General features: G+C 46.8%; 1 protein-coding gene across 1 annotated transcript; it reads right to left on the bottom strand.

Moving 5' to 3' along the window:
* Positions 1–241: 241 nt before the first annotated feature.
* MRPL44 (mitochondrial ribosomal protein L44) lies at positions 242–9,836 on the bottom strand. The gene is made up of 4 exons (XM_073674418.1): positions 9,589–9,836; positions 2,903–3,371; positions 2,646–2,824; positions 242–636 (listed from the first exon to the last, which is right to left on the bottom strand). Exons 1-4 carry the CDS (start codon positions 9,735–9,737, stop codon positions 465–467), a joined length of 969 nt encoding a protein of 322 aa, XP_073530519.1. The 5' UTR covers positions 9,738–9,836; the 3' UTR covers positions 242–464.
* Between the last annotated feature and the right edge of the window lie 8,208 nt (positions 9,837–18,044).

Below are 18,044 nucleotides of genomic sequence, written 5' to 3'. Positions count from 1 at the left end.
TGACAGCAGCATATTCTCCTTGTCTCCATATGAATACTCAATCTTTGTGGGTGTGTGTATGACCAGCTTTAGAAATTACTACTAAATGCTTTCAGGCCGGTTCCAATCTGAATGACCACCATGTAATATCACATTTCCTGCTACACTAATGGTTACACTCAACAAAAACATAATAAGGCAGATTAATTCTGATCATAGAATTAAAATTAATGTTCAATGTATATTATATTCTAACAAGATGCAGATATAATTAATGGTTTATTAATTTTTTTCTGATATTATGAATACAAAAAGTCAGCAATCATCCTGCGGAGATGTCAGCGTAGTCCCCACGGTGCAGGGTCCCACTGTCTGTATATTTGGGGGGAGTGCAAGATACTTCTGGAAATGTTAGCTCCTTTATATCTCTAATATAACAGTCATGTGTAAAGTCCGTTCACGCAGTGCGTATATACACTGCAGAGCTATGATGTATGTGCGGCCTTCTTATCACGGATGTCCTCTCTGTGTGGGGGATAATCCCAAGGACGCCGGTTTTCTGCAAATCCAAACATCTTTCTCAGGGCCACGCGGGCCACCTCCTCCTCTGCAGCAATGACCGTCTCACCCGGACCTTCCGCAATCAGCTTCTTATCACTGATGGAAACAAGAAAATGCAGTTTTAGTGTCATACACATAATGTACCGTATTTTTCGGATTATAAAACGCATTTTTTTCCTCCAAATTTGGGAGGAAAATGGGGGTGCGATTTATAATCCAAAAGGTAGCACTGGAGGAAGGCAGCAGTGGTGGAGCAGGGTCACAGGGTTGCTGTGTCAGGAGGCCGGCGGTGGCGGGAGCGGGGCAAGGCTGAGGGCCCTGGGCTCTAAGAAGATGTCGGTGCCGGTGAGCGAAGTCCCTTTTCCCATAGATTTCCCTGCAGTGGGCTTTGGGAAAATGGCCGTTGGAGGCGGCACATGCGCAGATTGAGATCTCAGCAGCCATTTTCCTGAAGTCCACTGCAGGGAATTCCACTCACTGGCATCTTCTGAGAACCTTGGTCCCACAGCCTCGCCCCACTCCTGACACTGCCGGCCTCCTGAACCAGCGACCTCGCCTCCTGGGACCCCACGCCACCGCAGCCGTTCCCCCAGGTAAGTTACCGTTAAAAAGGACTACAAGACGCACCAACATTTTGTTAAAAAACACTTTTTTTTCTATTTTCCACTTGGGGTGTCTCTTATGGTCCGATACATCTTATAATCCACAAAATACGGTATATTACGACACGCGCTGCTTTTTGGGGCCTTTGTTTTCACAACAGCTTAGTAATTGCACCATCCAAATGTTAGATAAATAAGGGCGTGAGATTTCCAATATTCGCTATCATATTCTGTATATGAAAACCGGTCTTCAGGGTTTGCGGAAGTAACATTGCAAATGGTCTAAAATAAAAAAAAAGTCCTACTAAATGTATTTTAGCAACAACCCAAGGACAGGCAGAAGAGTATAACGACACGATCAGACTATCCAGTGTTTGTAGCCTGGGACCATGAAGACACATAGCTCTTCAGATGAGCTGGGGGCACAAAATGCTGGAACATTGCTAAGGAAGACTATTCGCAAAGTGATTTTGATTTTTTTCAGTGCCTTTTAAGGAATAATAAAGTCTATAATAATCTTCACAAGAAATTTTGATTATATTTCCTCCTAAGTTGTACACAAGCATTTTAGGATCTTAGGTAGAAGGAACACAAAATTAATTTGAGAAGATCACGTTCGTTTCCTAATGGGGTCTTCACCAAGTCTCTCACCTTCATCATGATGTAATCTGAACTCCAACGTGAAAGACTCTTCTCAATAACAGCAAAACTGTTTTTTTTTTGTAATGGCGGCTATAATGGAGGTTGGAGCCAGTGTTTTCTTTATTATGATTTTCTTTTTTGTTTTTTTACACACATGTCCAAATGGGGCACGGATTTCCCATCAATAAGGCTTGTATATTTTATCTAAAATCAAAATGTTTTTTTCCATCTAATGGCATATCGATAGAAGATTCCATCACTTTATGATCAGGGGGTCCGCCTATTCCTCTCCACAGAGCTCCTGGTCTCCAGGCTATGAGGAGGAAAGCTAGAAAGGGTTACATAAGCACTGTATCCTAATTAGTTTGGATCCCAGATGTTGGAACCCCACCGATTATAAAGTGATGGGCAAGCCTTAAGATTTAGCATCACTTTATGAAGTGGAAACGATTTTAAGAAGAACAGAGAACAAACTAACCACAACTCATCAAGACCGGCGGGAACAATGCTGGTGCTGAAGAGGGGTGTTCTGGAGTCAAACAGATGCCTCCTAATGAATCAGGAGTGTCTGACAAGCAGTGTGCGCCTCTCCACTAAGCTTACTACAGTCAGTGACTGGAATAGGATTTGCGGCATAAGGTTGTAGTCCTGAATCAGATGAGCAGTGCTTACCACGCCCATCCTGGTCCAGCTATGCCCACTTTTTCGCAATTGTGCAAAAATGGCTTGAGACTGCCAAAAGCCGCAAAATATCAGTGCCCCCAAAATATTGTGTTGCACCCAAACTTGCGACTTATCAAAGCTTTTTACGCCAGAATTCTGGAGTAAAAGCTGTAATGTAATCGGGCCCATAGTGCTTACCAGTAAAGTCCAACAAAGTATACAGGTAGCACAGTAGTGGCTCCAGACTGTCTTGTGATCCTGGGCTCGGGGAGAGGAATATTTCTTTGGGATAATTGCTCAACAAGTAACGCCATTGGGTCCATCACAGGCCAGATATCAAATAAATCCTTCCCGATCATCTGAGTGATTAAGAAATCCTGGAAGATGGGGGAACTTTGTTATAATGAATTCAGAAGCCCAGACCGGACTGAACATCACAAGGACAAGAGATTTACCTGGAGGAAGCGGCCCGTGGTGTCAGGGCCTGAACTTTCCAGCAGAGCTCCGATCACGGCTGAGAAGGTTTTCTGTAAAGTGTCAGGAGACAGGGGGCACTCCGAGCTCAGCGCCAGATCTTCTACAGACAGATTTTGGGCCACGTGACACATAACCTCCTGGCTAGTGAGATAGTCAACTATGGCCTCCAGGCCAGCTCTGGGCAGACTGGGAAAGGCCTGCTGTAAAGCACCGGTGAGAAAGGACGCAGTAAAGTCTGCACCCCCTTCTGCCAGAGTCTGGTTGTCTTGTAGATTTAATGCGGCAGTTTCATTGTCCAAACCAAGCTCTCTCCGTCTGCTCTCCTCCTGCACCAGATAGGAAGGACTCACAAATGCCGTCTTGAGGAGCTGAATGGAGAAGGTCTCATGGAGACGCTTGGAGAACGCGATTATCTCCGCGTGGTAATCAAAGTTTGGCTGCTGTGACCTGGAGAGGGAGACAAAATGACGTCAGAGCTAAGTCATCTGTAGTTGTAGTGGAGACATTCATCTCTGACCAGTCATGGTCTCCTGTAAAAGTACAACCTAAAGGGAATGTGTCATCAGAAAATACTCATTTACATAAAGTATAGGTAAATTGTATTTTTCTTTTAAAAAAAGAAAAAAAAAAGTGTTTTTCTCCTTCAATATGTACTTTTAAAAAAAAAAAATCAGAAATCTTGCAATGCTCACACTGGCCACTAGGCGCAATACTAGACTCACATTATCATCACAAACAGGATTACAATGACAGGTAACACCTCTATACACAGCTGACATTACAGGATCTACCATCCATGAAAGGTGATGTCACAGCTCCCTCTTCCCCCTGCCCGGATCAGAGCATGCTCAGGTAATGCTTTTTATCCAATGAATAGGGTCTGGTGCTGCTAATGTCCACAAACAGGAAGCAGGAGTCTGATATTAAGCCTAGTGGCCAGTGGGAAAGTTGTAAGAATTTTCTATGGGCCTGCTGGAGAAAGCTGAAAAAGCGCTCAGCTATTTCTGACAGTCCCATTGATAGTGAATGGAGCTGAAGTCGGGCGTGCGCATCTTTTCTCTATTAAGCCGGGGTTCTTGGGGTTCCAGAGCCCAGTTCTCTGGATTGTCGGGGGTCCCCACAATCAGCAACTTGTTTCCTATCCTACGGATAGAGAATAACTCGCAATGATTGAAAGCCCAGTAAATATAAATAGTGACCTTAAACAATAGGATATCTGCCTCTCTGTAAGAAAAACTGATATGCTGTGTTATGCCGAGTGCAGAACGTGACTTATTTGCATCTGTGTCACACACTGTCCCCTCCGGCTCTGCACAAGCGCCGTCCATAAGCTTCTCCTGCAGACGTCTGAGCAAACGGCTTCAGAAATCCCCAGCTACTCAGCCACGGCGTACATATGGGCCCGGCCACCCGAGGGGAAGCCGCTCTTAACAAGTTAATAAGTCTGGCTCTGGGCCGTGCACACGACCAACTATATCAGACGAATGATCTATGGTCGTCACAGATACAATGTCATGCAATATTCAGACCAGAGGTGCCCAAACTTTTACATGCCACTGTAGCACTCATGCTCATGATATTATTCCATGGGGATTTTTTTCCTAGGGCTGATCAGTGGGAGGAAACAAAAAATCAGAGACTTGTCTGATTTTGATCCGAGCGTCACATCAAAATTGGCAATGCAAGTCTATGGGTTCGTGAAAAACATCGGACTGCACTCGGATGACATCGGAGTGAGGTTCAATTTTCACAGACTGACAGAATGGAGAAACTTTTTATTTTTTTCTCCAGAAAACTGATGTCACTCGGATCAAACTCTGATCAGAATATTCAAATTGTTTTTCTCAGATGGAGCGAAAACGGTTGTGTGCATCCATCCACAAAGAGAGGCTCCTGATATGCAGGGCTGTGGAGTCGGTAAGCCAAACCTCCAACTCAAACAGACTGCTCAATTTCCCCGACTCCACAGCCCTGCTGAGAAGGATTCTGCCATCAATGACATCCATATACTGCAACGACCATGATCGGAGATAACTCAGCTCCTGACCTTTTATCTTTTGGGTGCAGGCTCTTTATGTCACCTCACTGGAGCCGATTTAATGTGATTTCAGGGCACCCTCATAATGGGCAAAAAAAAGAAATTGCTGTTTTTTTTTTTGTTAATGCTGCCTTTCAAAAACATGAAATAAGTAAAAATAAATAAATAAAAAGTGGTCAAAACTTCCTCAATATAGAACCAATGAAAACTACAGCGCATCGACCTTGAATTACAGGTCCTGGAATATGGTGGCACAAAGCCAAATGTTTCAAATGTTTTTTGTGTTCCATTTTTAAGAAAAACTAGGCCCAGCCATAACTTGTACTAACCCGCCTAATAAAGTTGACAAGTCATTTATACTGCATGACATATACCGGATAATGAACCCCAAATGTGGTGAAACTTTGGGTTCCCCCCAATTAAAAAGATAACAAAAGTTTCTCAAAACATTATATTTACCCAAATACAGAAGGCAATAAAGAATACGACTGGCTCTACAAGTAAAGAAGTCATCGAACCGATGCATTAACGGGACGGTGTAAAAGCTCTTGTGATAACAGTCATCAGGGGGTTCATAGGTTATTACAGAGATGCCGAGAACGGTACAGGTTAGGCAACCAATTTAGAGCACGTACAGTCATATGAAAAAGTTTGGGCACCCCTATTAATCTTAAGCTTAATGTTTTATAAAAATTGGTGTTTTTGCAACAGCTATTTCAGTTTGATATATGTAATAACTGTTGGACACAGTAATGTTTCTGCCTTGAAATGAGGTTTATTGTACTAACAGAAAATGTGCAATCTGCATTCAAACAAAATTTGAAAGGTGCATAAGTATGGGCACCCTTACCATTTTCTTGTTTTAAATACTCCTACCTACTTTTTACTGACTTACTAAAGCACTTTTTTTGGTTTTGTAACCTCATGGAGCTTTGAACTTTATAGCCAGGTGTATGCAATCATGAGAAAAGCTACTTAAAGTGGCCACTTGCAAGTTGTTCTCCTGTTTGAATCTCCTCTGAAGAGTGGCATCATGGGCTCCTCAAAACAACTGTCAAATGATCTGAAAACAAAGATTATTCAACATAGTTGTTCAGGGGAAGCATACAAAAAGCTGTCGCAGAGATTTAACCTGTCAGTTTCCACTGTGAGGAACATAGTAAGGAAATGGAAGAACACAGGGACAGGTCTTGTTAAGGCCAGAAGTGGCAGGCCAAGAAAAACATCAGAAAGGCAGAGAAGAAGAATGGTGAGATCAGTCAAGGACAATCCTCAGACCACCTCCAGAGAGCTGCAGCATCAACTTGCTGCAGATGGTGTCACTGTGCATCGGTCAACTATACAAGGCACTTTGCACAAGGAGAAGCTGTATGGGAGAGTGATGCGAAAGAAGCCATTTCTGCAAGCACGCCACAAACAGAGTTGGCTGAGGTATGCAAAAGCACATTTGGAGAAGCCAATTTCTTTTTGGAAGAAGGTCCTGTGGACTGATGAAATCAAGATTGAGTTATTTGGTCATACAAAAAGGCGTTATGCATGGTGGCAAAAAAACACAGCATTCCAAGAAAAACACTTGCTACCCACAGTAAAATTTGGTGGAGGTTCCATCATGCTTTGGGGCTGTGTGGTCAATGCTGGCACTGGGAATCTTGCTAAAGTTGAGGGATGCATGGATTCCACTCAGTATCAGCAGATTCTTGACAATAATGTTCAAGAATCAGTGACAAAGTTGAAGTTACGCAGGGGATGGATCTTTCAGCAAGACAATGATCCAAAACACCGCTCCAAATCTACTCAGGCATTCATGCAGAGGAACAACTACAATGTTCTGGAATGGCCATCCCAGTCCCCAGACCTGAATATCATTGAACATCTGTGGGATCATATGAAGAGGGCTGTCCATGCTCGGCGACCATCAAACTTAACTGAACTGGAATTGTTTTGTAAAGTGGAATGGTCAAAAATACCTTCATCCAGGATCCAGGAAATCATTAAAAGCTACAGGAAGCGACTAGAGGCTGTTATTTTTGCAAAAGGAGGATCTACTAACTATTAATGTCACTTTTCTGGTGAGGTGCCCATACTTATGCACCTGTCAAATTTTGTTTGAATGCAGATTGCACATTTTCTGTTAGTACAATGAACCTCATTTCAAGGCAGAAACATTACTGTGTCCAACAGTTATTACATATATCAAACTGAAATAGCTGTTGCAAAAACACCAATTTTTATAGAACATTAAGCTTAAGATTAATAGGGGTGCCCAAACTTTTTCATATGACTAAGTCACCAAATTTCACAATATAAATTGTATACATCTCTTCGATTTGATGAGGCTGGAGAAGTTATTTGCACTCTATGTCAGAATGACACTTCGATCCTAAGTAAAACGATCATTTTTTTTCTTGGTCTAGCTAGAGTTGGACTCATAAAATGCTCATTTTAACATTAGGCAAAGAAACTTTCACCAAGGATTATATATCAATTCTTATAGGGATTTTTACGTAAGTACACCAGCCTCATCAGGTCCTAGACATCCATTTAATTATGTAGGCAGTTTGTATTGTGAAATCTGTCACAAATCCATATTATAGCACATGTGGCCTTTAGCAGTCTGGGTAAGCAAAGTGACAACTATGATAGGATGTGCGATGACTACTGACTGTCAGCCAACTTTCCAGGGATCAAATACAACTAAATACAATATTTAACACGAGAGAGGAGTGACCATTAGGCCACATTCACACTATCAGTATTTGGTCAGTATTTTACCTCAGTATTTTAAAGTTAAAACCAGGAGAGGAACAATCAGAGGAAAAGTATAATAGAAACACGTCACCACTTCTGTATTTATCACCCACTCCTGGTTTTGGCTTACAAATACTGATGTAAAATACTGACCAAATACTGAACGTGTGAACGTGGCCTTACCAGGGGAGTTCTGCTAACATATAAATTACTATAAAAGTGGCGAAACAATATAGTGTCAGTTACAACAGGACAGGTGCAGATCAGTGACTGACAGCAGATCACGGGACAGGTGCAGATCAGTGACTGACAGCAGATCACGGGATAGGTGCAAATCAGTGACTGACAGGCGGTCACAGGACAGGTGCAAATCAGTGACAGACAGTAGATCACAGGACAGGTGCAGATGAGTGACAGACAGTAGATCACAGGACAGGTGCAAATCAGTGACAGACAGTAGATCACAGGACAGGTGCAGATGAGTGACAGACAGTAGATCACAGGACAGGTGCAGATCAGTGACAGACAGTAGATCACAGGACAGGTGCAGATCAGTGACAGACAGTAGATCACAGGACAGGTGCAGATCAGTGACAGACAGTAGATCACAGGACAGGTGCAGATCAGTGACAGACAGTAGATCACAGGACAGGTGCAGATCAGTGACAGACAGTAGATCACAGGACAGGTGCAGATCAGTGAGACAGTAGATCACAGGACAGGTGCAGATCAGTGACAGACAGTAGATCACAGGACAGGTGCAGATCAGTGACAGACAGCAGATCAAAGGACAGGTGCAGATCAGTGACTGACAGCAGATCAAAGGACAGGTGCAGATCAGTGACTGACAGCAGATCAAAGGACAGGTGCAGATCAGTGACTGACAGCAGATCAAAGGACAGGTGCAGATCAGTGACTGACAGCAGATCAAAGGACAGGTGCAGATCAGTGACTGACAGCAGATCACAGGACAGGTGCAGATCAGTGACAGACAGTAGATCACAGGACAGGTGCAGATCAGTGACTGACATCAGATCAAAGGACAGGTGCAGATCAGTGACTGACAGCAGATCACAGGACAGGTGCAGATCAGTGACTGACAGCAGATCAAAGGACAGGAGCAGATCAGTGACTGACAGCAGATCACAAGACAGGAGCAGATCACAGGACAGGAGCAGATCATAGGACAGGAGCAGATCACAGGACAGGAGCAGATCACAGGATAGGAGCAGATCAGTGACAGACAGTAGATCACAGGACAGGTGCAGATCAGTGACAGACAGTAGATCACAGGACAGGTGCAGATCAGTGACAGACAGTAGATCACAGGACAGGTGCAGATCAGTGACAGACAGTAGATCACAGGACAGGTGCAGAACAGTGACAGACAGTAGATCACAGGACAGGTGCAGATCAGGGACAGACAGTAGATCACAGGACAGGAGCAGATCAGTGACAGGCAGTAGATCACAGGACAGGGGCAGATCAGTGCCTGACAGCAGATCACGGGACAGGAGCAGATCAGTGCCTGACAGCAGATCACAGGACAGGTGCAGATCAGTGCCTGACAGCAGATCACAGGACAGGTGCAGATCAGTGACTGACAGCAGATCACAGGACAGGAGCAGATCAGTGCCTGACAGCAGATCACAGGACAGGAGCAGATCAGTGCCTGACAGCAGATCACAGGACAGGAGCAGATCAGTGCCTGACAGCAGATCAGTGCCTGACAGCAGATCACAGGACAGGAGCAGATCAGTGACTGACAGCAGATCACAGGACAGGAGCAGATCAGTGACTGACAGCAGATCACAGGACAGGAGCAGATCACAGGACAGGTGCAGTGCAAGGATGCATCTGCAGTGCGGAGTCAGTCACCTTGGCACCGGCTGTGGAGGACCCTCCAGCTCCGCCTTCTTCTCCAGAAATCTGAGATACGGCCACAACCAGCGTTTTTTCCCCCGCACCGGAGGACAGCGGAGCCCGGTCGCCGCCACAGAGCGGAGACCCAGCAGCAACAAGGACATGATCCCGGCAGCTCCTACTGACCGCGCTGCTGCACACTGAACCTTGTGATCTGCAGGAAGGGGGAGCAGTGCAACCGTTACACACTTCCCCTAAGAACATGGTGCAGAGTACAACAGTTCTGCGCAGTATTTTGCCACGGAGCAGAAAACAGTCTCTGTTACTGGTGGGAGACAAGTCACACTGAGAATATTTATTCGCCCCATGGCGGTGTATGGAGTGTATTCTCAGGTCATCACACGGATTAGTAAATGTCAACGTGAATCATGTAATCCATCGTCTCTCCATGTCTGGCAGGGTGTACTTATTATTTGAAGAAAGATTGCAGCTATCTGCAGACACATGACAGAAAAGGGTCCAGAATCAGGAGGGAAAAAAGGGTGGAAAACAATAAGTCTATGGGGGCGGTAGTGAACTATTGGGATGTTATACAACATATCTGGCACAATGGCATGGATCCAGGGTGCCCCCTTTTTTCTTTTGCACCAGATTACCTACTTGCTGGAAAAGTAGGAATAATCTGCAGCAAGTGAATAAAAAAAAAAGGGGGGGGGGGGGCGCGAGGGAACCATGGAAACGGACATTGTACCAGATGTGACGCACAACATCCCAGCAGTGCCCTACAGCCGCCATTGAGATGGGGAGGTGCATGTAAATGATTGGCCCCGCCCTGATGCACCGAGCGCCTGTTCTTGGATTGAACAGCCATTCTGTGCTGACCGAGTCCCTTTAAATCAGGGGTCTCAAACTCAGCTAAGTATATGGGCCACACATAGAAAAAATGTGAATCTGAAGGTCTGCATTCTTTGCAGGATGATATCACATTATTACTGATACCATATTGTTTTTTCTATACACCTTTTGGATAATTTTTTTGAACATTTTTTTTTTAAATTATTTTATTCTTTTAAATGCCATTCATTTTATGGGCTATGGTACAGTTTTATAGTTTTTACAATTTTTATTTCGTTTGTGTGTCCCCTAATTGGCCACATACAGTTATTTTTTTTCTTACAATTAGCACCATATAGTAATTCTGACCAACTTCTTATAGTAATGCCCCCATCGTGTAGTAATGTCCCCATCCTTGTACGCATCTTGTAGTACTGTCTCCCATCCCGGTCCCATCTTGTAGTACTGTCTCCCATCCTTGTCCGCATCTTGTAGTACTGTCTCCCATCTTGGTCCTCATCTTGTAGTAATGTGCCCATCCCGGTCCCCATCTTGTAGTAATGTGCCCATCCCGATCCCCTTCTTGCCGTAATGTGCCCATCCTGGTCCTTATCTTGGAGTAATGGCCCATGCTGGTCCCTAACTTGTAGAACATTCAAGTGAAAATAATCACGGACTTTGGCGGGCCCTCAGAACCAGGTCGCAATCATTACGGGGGCTCCGATGCCTGCAGGCCACATTCAGTAGCCTCAGGGTCCGCATGCAGCCCTCGGGCCACGTGTTTGAGACCCCTGCTTTAAATCATGTGGACTAGTATTGGGGTCTGTCGCCCTGAGAAACTGCCACACCAACTGATCAGGAATCAGTAACACCCCCTGCATGCCCAGATGGAGGAGATCCTGAATCTGCACTTACTCTAAACCAAGTTGTGGAAACGTTCAACCTCAGTTTCATTGTACGAGAAGTGAAATGGGAAAAAAAAGCAAGATGACATTGCTAGCTAGCAATGCATTTACACGAGTAGGCCCGCGTTCTCGAAAATCAATTACAGTCTCCCCTAGCAGCAGTGTAGCGCTGGCGTCCCTGCCCTCTGCTAGGCAGGGACGCTGCTCCCCTCACCGCTCTGCTCTGTGCCCGGCGTCCTCTCCCCGCTCTGCTGTCAGCGCGCGCTCCTTCCCGGCGTCCTCCTCCCGCTCTGCTCTCGGCGCGCGCTCCTTCCCGGCCCCTGTGCTTAGGGCGCGCGCGCGCACGCTCCCCTCCTCTTAAAGGGGCCGCGCGCGCCGTCCTAAGGAGTCCCCGGCCAATGGCCGGAGGACTTCATCATATATAAGGCACCTCCTCCAAAATGGAGGTGCCCGAGCAATGTTGTTTGCACCTGTGTCTCACCTGTGCTTCAGCCCTCAGGTCCCGTTGCCAGTTTCCTGCCAGTTTCCTGCCAGTTTCCTGCTAGTTACCTGCCTGATTCCTGCCTGAATACTTGTTACCTGTCTGCCAGTCTGAGGTCCGACGGTCTGCCTTACTACTCCTGTCAGTCTGTCTAAAGGACCAGCCTGCCCGCTCACCTGGGAGCGCATATCAGCTACCTGCCCGCTTGCCTGAGGTCCGACGGTCTGCCTTACTACTCCGGTCAGTCTGTCTATGGACCAGCTTGCCCGCTCACCTGGGAGCGCTTCTCCGTTATTTGCCTGCTTGCCAGCCCGGAGGCTCCGTTGTCACGTGCTGTGACCACCAGCTATCTCAGAGACTCTTGCCCGCTCACCTGGGAGCGCATCTCCGTTACCTGCCTACTTGCCAGCCCGGAGGTCCCGTTGTCACGTGCGGTGACCACCAGCTATTCCAGAGACTCTTGCCCGCTCACCTGGGAGCGCTTCTCCGTTACCTACCTGCCTGCCAGCCCGGAGGTTCCGCCGTCACGAGCCGTGACCACCTGCTATTCCAGAGACTCTCGCTTGCTCACCTGGGAGCACACATCTACCATCTGCCTGCTAGCCTACCCGGAGGCTCTGCCATCACAGGTCGTACCTACCCCTTACCCAGAGACTGCCCTGATCACTTGCCGTAACTCCCTGTCCGTTCACCCAGAGACTGCCACCCGCTCCCTTACAAGGGCCGCCCCCTTGTATAGTAGCTCAGAGGTTCCGCCTCCCGGACCCGTTACAAGCAGTTTGCTATAAAAAAAGACAAACCGCACCGGACTCCCTCCCCTCTCCCAGATACACAGTTCAGTCTTTGCCACTGTTCCCAATGTCTGGCATTGGCTGCGGCACTGATGTCACCTTGTCAGTGAGCTCAGCAACTCTAATAGGACCTTCCCATGTAGGCAAAATGCACCGTCCAGAGTCACTGAGCTCATGGATTGGCTGCTGTGGTGTTGACGTTAGCATCACAGACGAAGCCAGACACTGGGAACAGTAAGGCTATGTGCGCACTATCAGGAATTGCTTGCAGAAATTTCTGCAGCGTTTCTGCACCTCTTGGCATCAAAAACTGGAATTAGTCTTACCGGTAATGATGTTTCCAGGAGTCCACATGGCAGCACCATAGGAGGAGTAATCCCATATCCTGTGTAGGGACAGGAAGCACAAGAGGTTAAAAGTCCTCCCACCCCAACCTCCTCAGTGATTTTCCAAGAACCACATTTGCTGGGTACAACAAAATTTTATTTTTAGACTTGCTTAGACATATGTTAGAATCACGTACAGTAGTAATATAGGGAGAGAAATAAGGGTGCTGTCATGTGGACTCCTGGAAACATCATTACCGGTAAGACTAATTCCGGTTTTCCAGTACGTCCCCATGACAGCACCATAGGAGTATACCCAAGAACTCATAGCTTAGGGTGGGATAACTGCATGAAGTACCTTCCTACCAAACGCCGATCTCTGCTGTGAGAGAACATCTAGCTTGTAGTGTTTGCAGAAAGTAGTATGTCCTGACCATGTGGCTGCGGTACATATCTGTTCAATGGTAGCCCCTGCTCTAGTCGCCCATGCGGTGGAAATTGCTCTGGTGGAATGGGCTTTGATAGTTTCAGGGGGAGGCTGTCCTTCTGAAAGATATGCTAGATTAATCATGGATGTGACCCATCTAGCTAAAGATGGTTTTGAAGCCTTCATGCCTCTATTTTTTCCCCCAAACTGTATAAAAAGATTAGAGTCTAATGTCCTGTTCCGAGTGGCTTCCAAATAGGCCAACACTGCTCTGCGGACATCGAGATGGTGGAACTCTTCCTCCCTCTGATTCCTAGGGTTTTCGCAGAATGATGGAAGAACCACTTCTTGGTTCAAGGTCATTGATGATACCACCTTCTGGGAGAAACTTGGATACAGCATCAGAATGATGCAATCATCCCGAATCTGCATACAAGGCTCGACAATAAATAGAGCCTGGATTTCACCCAACCGTTTAGCCGTGGTGATTGCCACCAAGAAGACTGTTTTCAGAGTCAAGTTCTTTATTCCCAATTCATTAACTGGGCCGAAGGCAGGCTTACAAAGGACTCTCAGGACAAGATTCAGATCCCACGGAGGGGAAGAAATTCTCTGGGTAGGCCTAAGTCTCTGGATTGCCTTGACAAACCTGATTATCCAGGGATGCGAGGACAATGATGTGTTGAAGAAAGCACCTAGTGCCGCAATCAGCACCTTCAAGGTACTTGGTCTAAGACCTGCGTCAAATCCTGCCTGCAAGAAATCAAGGATCGCAGGGATGTCTGGCTGAGAGGTGTCTACCGTCCTATGGAACTGACAGAAGGTCTTCCAGACTTTTTTTTAATAGATGGCCTGAGTTACAGGTTTTCTACTAGCCTGCATAGTCTGGATCACTCTGGCGGATAAGCCCTTATTCTTCAGGATCTCCCCTTCAGAAGCCAGGCTGAGAGCTGGAGTTGTTGAAGATTCCGATGCAACAGTGGACCTTGCGTCAGAAGATCCTCCTGAAATGGTAAAATGATTGGGTCTTCCAATGCTAGATGACATAGAAGGGAGAACCAACCCCTCCTTGGCCAGAACGGGACAATTGCTATGACTGTCGCCCGATCTTCCTTAATTTTCCGCAGCATTCTCGGAATTAGAGGGGCAGGTGGGAAGGCATATGTTAGGCCTTCTCCCCAATATTGTAAGAGAGCATCCACTGCCAGAGGATGATCTCCTGGGTCGAGAGAGAAGAAAGATGATGTCCTTGCATTCGTTCTGGATGCAAAAAGGTCTAGGTGCAGCTGACCCCATCTGCGAGTTAGTTGCTGGAACACCTCTTCGTTCAGTTCCCATTCTGAAGCCTTCATCTGACGCCTGCTGAGATAATCGGCCTCCTGATTGTCGGATCCCTGAAGGTGACCTACTGAAATATAGCTCACTATTTTCTCTATCCCTAAGAATATCCTTTTGGTCAGGGACTGGAGAAGTGGATGTCTTGGTCCGCCCTGATGTCTGATGAAGGAGACTGCCATGATGTTGTCCGACAGGAGTTTTACATGTCTGTCTGTTACGACTGCCCGGCTTCTCTGTAGGGCTTCCCAGATCGCCTGTAGTTCCCGAAAATTTGATGATCGGGTTTGAATTTCTGTGGACCATGTTCCTTGGAGATAAGAATCTCCCACTCGAGCTCCCCATCCCGAGAGACTTGCGTCTGTGGTCACTAAAAGACAAGGTTCCAGGATCCACTGCACTACAGTCTGTAGATTCTTCTGGTCGAGCCACCAGTGTAGAGAGCCCTGGGCATCTCTGGACAAAGACATCCTCCTGTCTAGGTAATTCTGATGTCCGTCTGTCACTTCCAGGATGCATTTCTGTAGAGGCCTGGAATGGAACTGGCTCCATCTGACGCAGGTGATACATGACGTCATAATTCCCAAAATACTCATTGCCTTTCGGATTGAAGGCTTCTTCTCTCTTGAAAAAGAACGAAACCTTTTTGGAATTGAGAGCATTTTGTCTTCCGGGAGATAAGACATTCGCCTTCGGGAGTCGAGCTGGACTCCCAGGAAGATGTGTGAAGTACTGGGGATAAGATTGGATTTTTCTTTGTTCACAATCAAACCCAAGTTGGTAAATGTCTGTAGGACAACTTCCAGCTGTTGCGTCATACCTAGAGGAGATCCTACCACCACCAGGAAGTCGTCCAAGTACGGAATGATGGTAATATCCCTGAGTCGGATATAGGCCACTACCTCTGCCATGATCTTCGTAAAGATTCTGGGAGCAGATGACAGGCCAAAGGGAAGACATCGGAACTGATAGTGTAGAATCTGACTGCCTGATGGTAGTGCAAACCTCAGATATTGCTGACTTGAGGAATGTATTGGCAGGTGGTAGTATGCATCTCTGAGGTCCAGGGTGCACATTACCGCATCTGCGTCTATTAGAGGAATGGCTGATTTTACTGATTCCATGCAGAATTTTTTGTAACGGACCCATCGGTTTAGGGGTTTCAAGTTGATTATTGTACGGAACTCCCCTAACGGTTTCTTTATTGAAAACAGAGAGGAGTAATGGCCCTGATGTTGTTCGTGTTACGGAACTGGCACAATAACCCTCTGATGTAGCAGCTTCTCTATGTCTGCCCGAAGATGGGAAAGAGGTAGGGGAACCCTCTGTCAGGCGGAATTTTTGAGGGGGATATTGAGAAAATTCTATCCTGTAACCCTGTGCTATAGTTGTTAGTATCCAGGGATTTTGAGTGACCCGATGCCCACTGTTTTTGAAAAACTTTAATCGCCCCCCCACTCTGACATAGTCATTGTCGTTTTGGACGGGAGCTAGTACTGGGCTGGTATTTCCTATCTTTGTTCCCCTTATTAAAACTCCAGCTTGTGGACCTCCCTTTTTTCCTGAATGTTATATTTACGGGAGGGGAAGGGTTTACGAAAGGGCTGCTCCTTTTTCTCCTCGGGGAAGCCCTTCTTTCTATCGGACGCTTTTTCTAGAATGTCATCTAGTACAGGTCCGAATACTCTGAGCCCTGAAAATGGAATAGAGCACAGCTTGTTCTTAGAAGCTGTATCTCCCGACCATGTTTTTAACCAAACAGCTCTACGGGCCGAGTTGGAAAGCACATTATTTCTGGCCGCAAATCTGACCGATTCCGCCGAAGTGTCGGTCAAAAAATTTGTTGCCATCTTTAACAGGGGCAATGATTGAAGGAGTTTCCCTCGGGGTGCCATCCCGTAGGTGACTCTCTAACTCTTCTAGCCAGATTCTCATGGATCTGGCAATAGATGTAGCAGCAATTAGATTTAATGATTGCCACCGAAGATTCGCAGGCTTTTTTCAAAAGTCCATCCGCCTTCCTATCCATAGGATCTTTAAGTCCTGACGAGTCCTCAAAGGGGATAGAGGTTTTCTTGACCACTTTAGCCACTGGGACGTCAATTTTAGGAAGTGTCCCGCACGTTGGTGTCCTCTGGGTCAAAAGATAGTCGGACACGGAAATCTCGTGGTATAGAGAGTCTCTTCTCCGCATCTTCCCATTCCTCCAGTATCATGTCCTTCACATGAGCGTTAACAGGAAAAAACATGGATCTCTGGGTTTTAAGACCACCAAACATCTCATCCTGAATGTTACTGCTCTTCTCCGTTTCCTCTACCTGCATCGTGTTTCTGACGGCTCGTAGAAGAATATCCATACCATCTGAGTGGAACATATATCTTTTCTGTTCCCCGCACTGAGGTAGACTAATGGTCTCACTGTCAGTGTCGCCAGATGGGTCGATTTCACCCTCAAAAGATGGTGCTATATCTTCTCTGGGTCTTTTGGGTCCCGGGACTTCCTGGACTCCTGAACCTGGGGGCTGTAGAGACGTGATAGAAGCCTGAACTTCTTAATTATACTGCCCATCTCATTTAATAAAGCCCCGTGCTCCTCCTTTAGCATGGAGGCTCTACATTCAGCATATAGACGCTTTGTATATGAGTCGGGAAGTCTGATGTTACAATCCAGGCACCTCTTGGATTTTACTGTGGCCCTTTTTTCCCGTATCCTTCTTTTTCCAGAAGGAGGTGGTAACTGCCCAGAGACATCCTATAAAATATATGGAGTGCCTGGTAAGCGTAAGCCCCATTAGCCATATAAAAAGGAGTAATGGTACACTTACATGACTCTGGGACGATCCAGGGAGGGTATCAGGGTGTGACACGTCAGCCATTGTACTGCCAGGGGTGCCAAAGCTGTAAGCCTGCCTATGCTGCTCCCAAGCCCCTCTTCTTATACCTTACCTGGTCGTCCTGTCATTTTCTCCTGCTCCCTGGCGTCTGGTCTAACCGGGGTTTGAATTTCCCGCGCGACCGGCACCGGAAGTAGTCATCTCCGGACTTCCGGTTTCGACGCCGGGCGGTCCTGGAGCCGGGAGAAGCCGGACCCGCCCAGAGCAGGACGCCGAGAGCCCCGGCGATGGGGAAGCGGCACCTGGAGGCTCCAGCACACCGGAGGGCTGAGAGACTCCCGGCAGGGAGTGTCGGCCTAGGACCCGCTTGACGGCGGGAAGGAGAGAGCCGTGGCCCCCCCGATCCCCCTGGGGTCCTCGAGGTAAAAAGCTTTTCTTCAGTGCTCCCGCACCAGCGCTCCTCCTGCACTCCCTGTCCTGTGTAGGGACAGGAAAAACACTGAGGAGGTTGGGGGTGGGAGAGCTTTTAACCTCTTGA

This window comes from Phyllobates terribilis, unplaced genomic scaffold (assembly GCF_046119375.1).
Source record: "Phyllobates terribilis strain yellow unplaced genomic scaffold, ASM4611937v1 Scaffold_3__8_contigs__length_932513732, whole genome shotgun sequence".
NCBI classification, from domain to species: Eukaryota; Metazoa; Chordata; class Amphibia; order Anura; family Dendrobatidae; genus Phyllobates; species Phyllobates terribilis.
This window is presented reverse-complemented; position numbering and strand designations above follow the sequence as displayed.

Excerpts from the sequence above, each read along its gene's own strand:
- MRPL44 (XM_073674418.1), bottom strand. The coding sequence starts at position 9,737 with ATGTCCTTGTTGCTGCTGGGTCTCCGCTCTGTGGCGGCGACCGGGCTC. Across the intron at positions 3,372-9,588 it reads CCTCCACAGCCGGTGCCAAG|GTCACAGCAGCCAAACTTTG; the intron begins GTGACTGACTCC and ends CTCCCTCTCCAG. Across the intron at positions 637-2,645 it reads TACTTTGTTGGACTTTACTG|TGATAAGAAGCTGATTGCGG; the intron begins GTAAGCACTATG and ends TGTTTCCATCAG.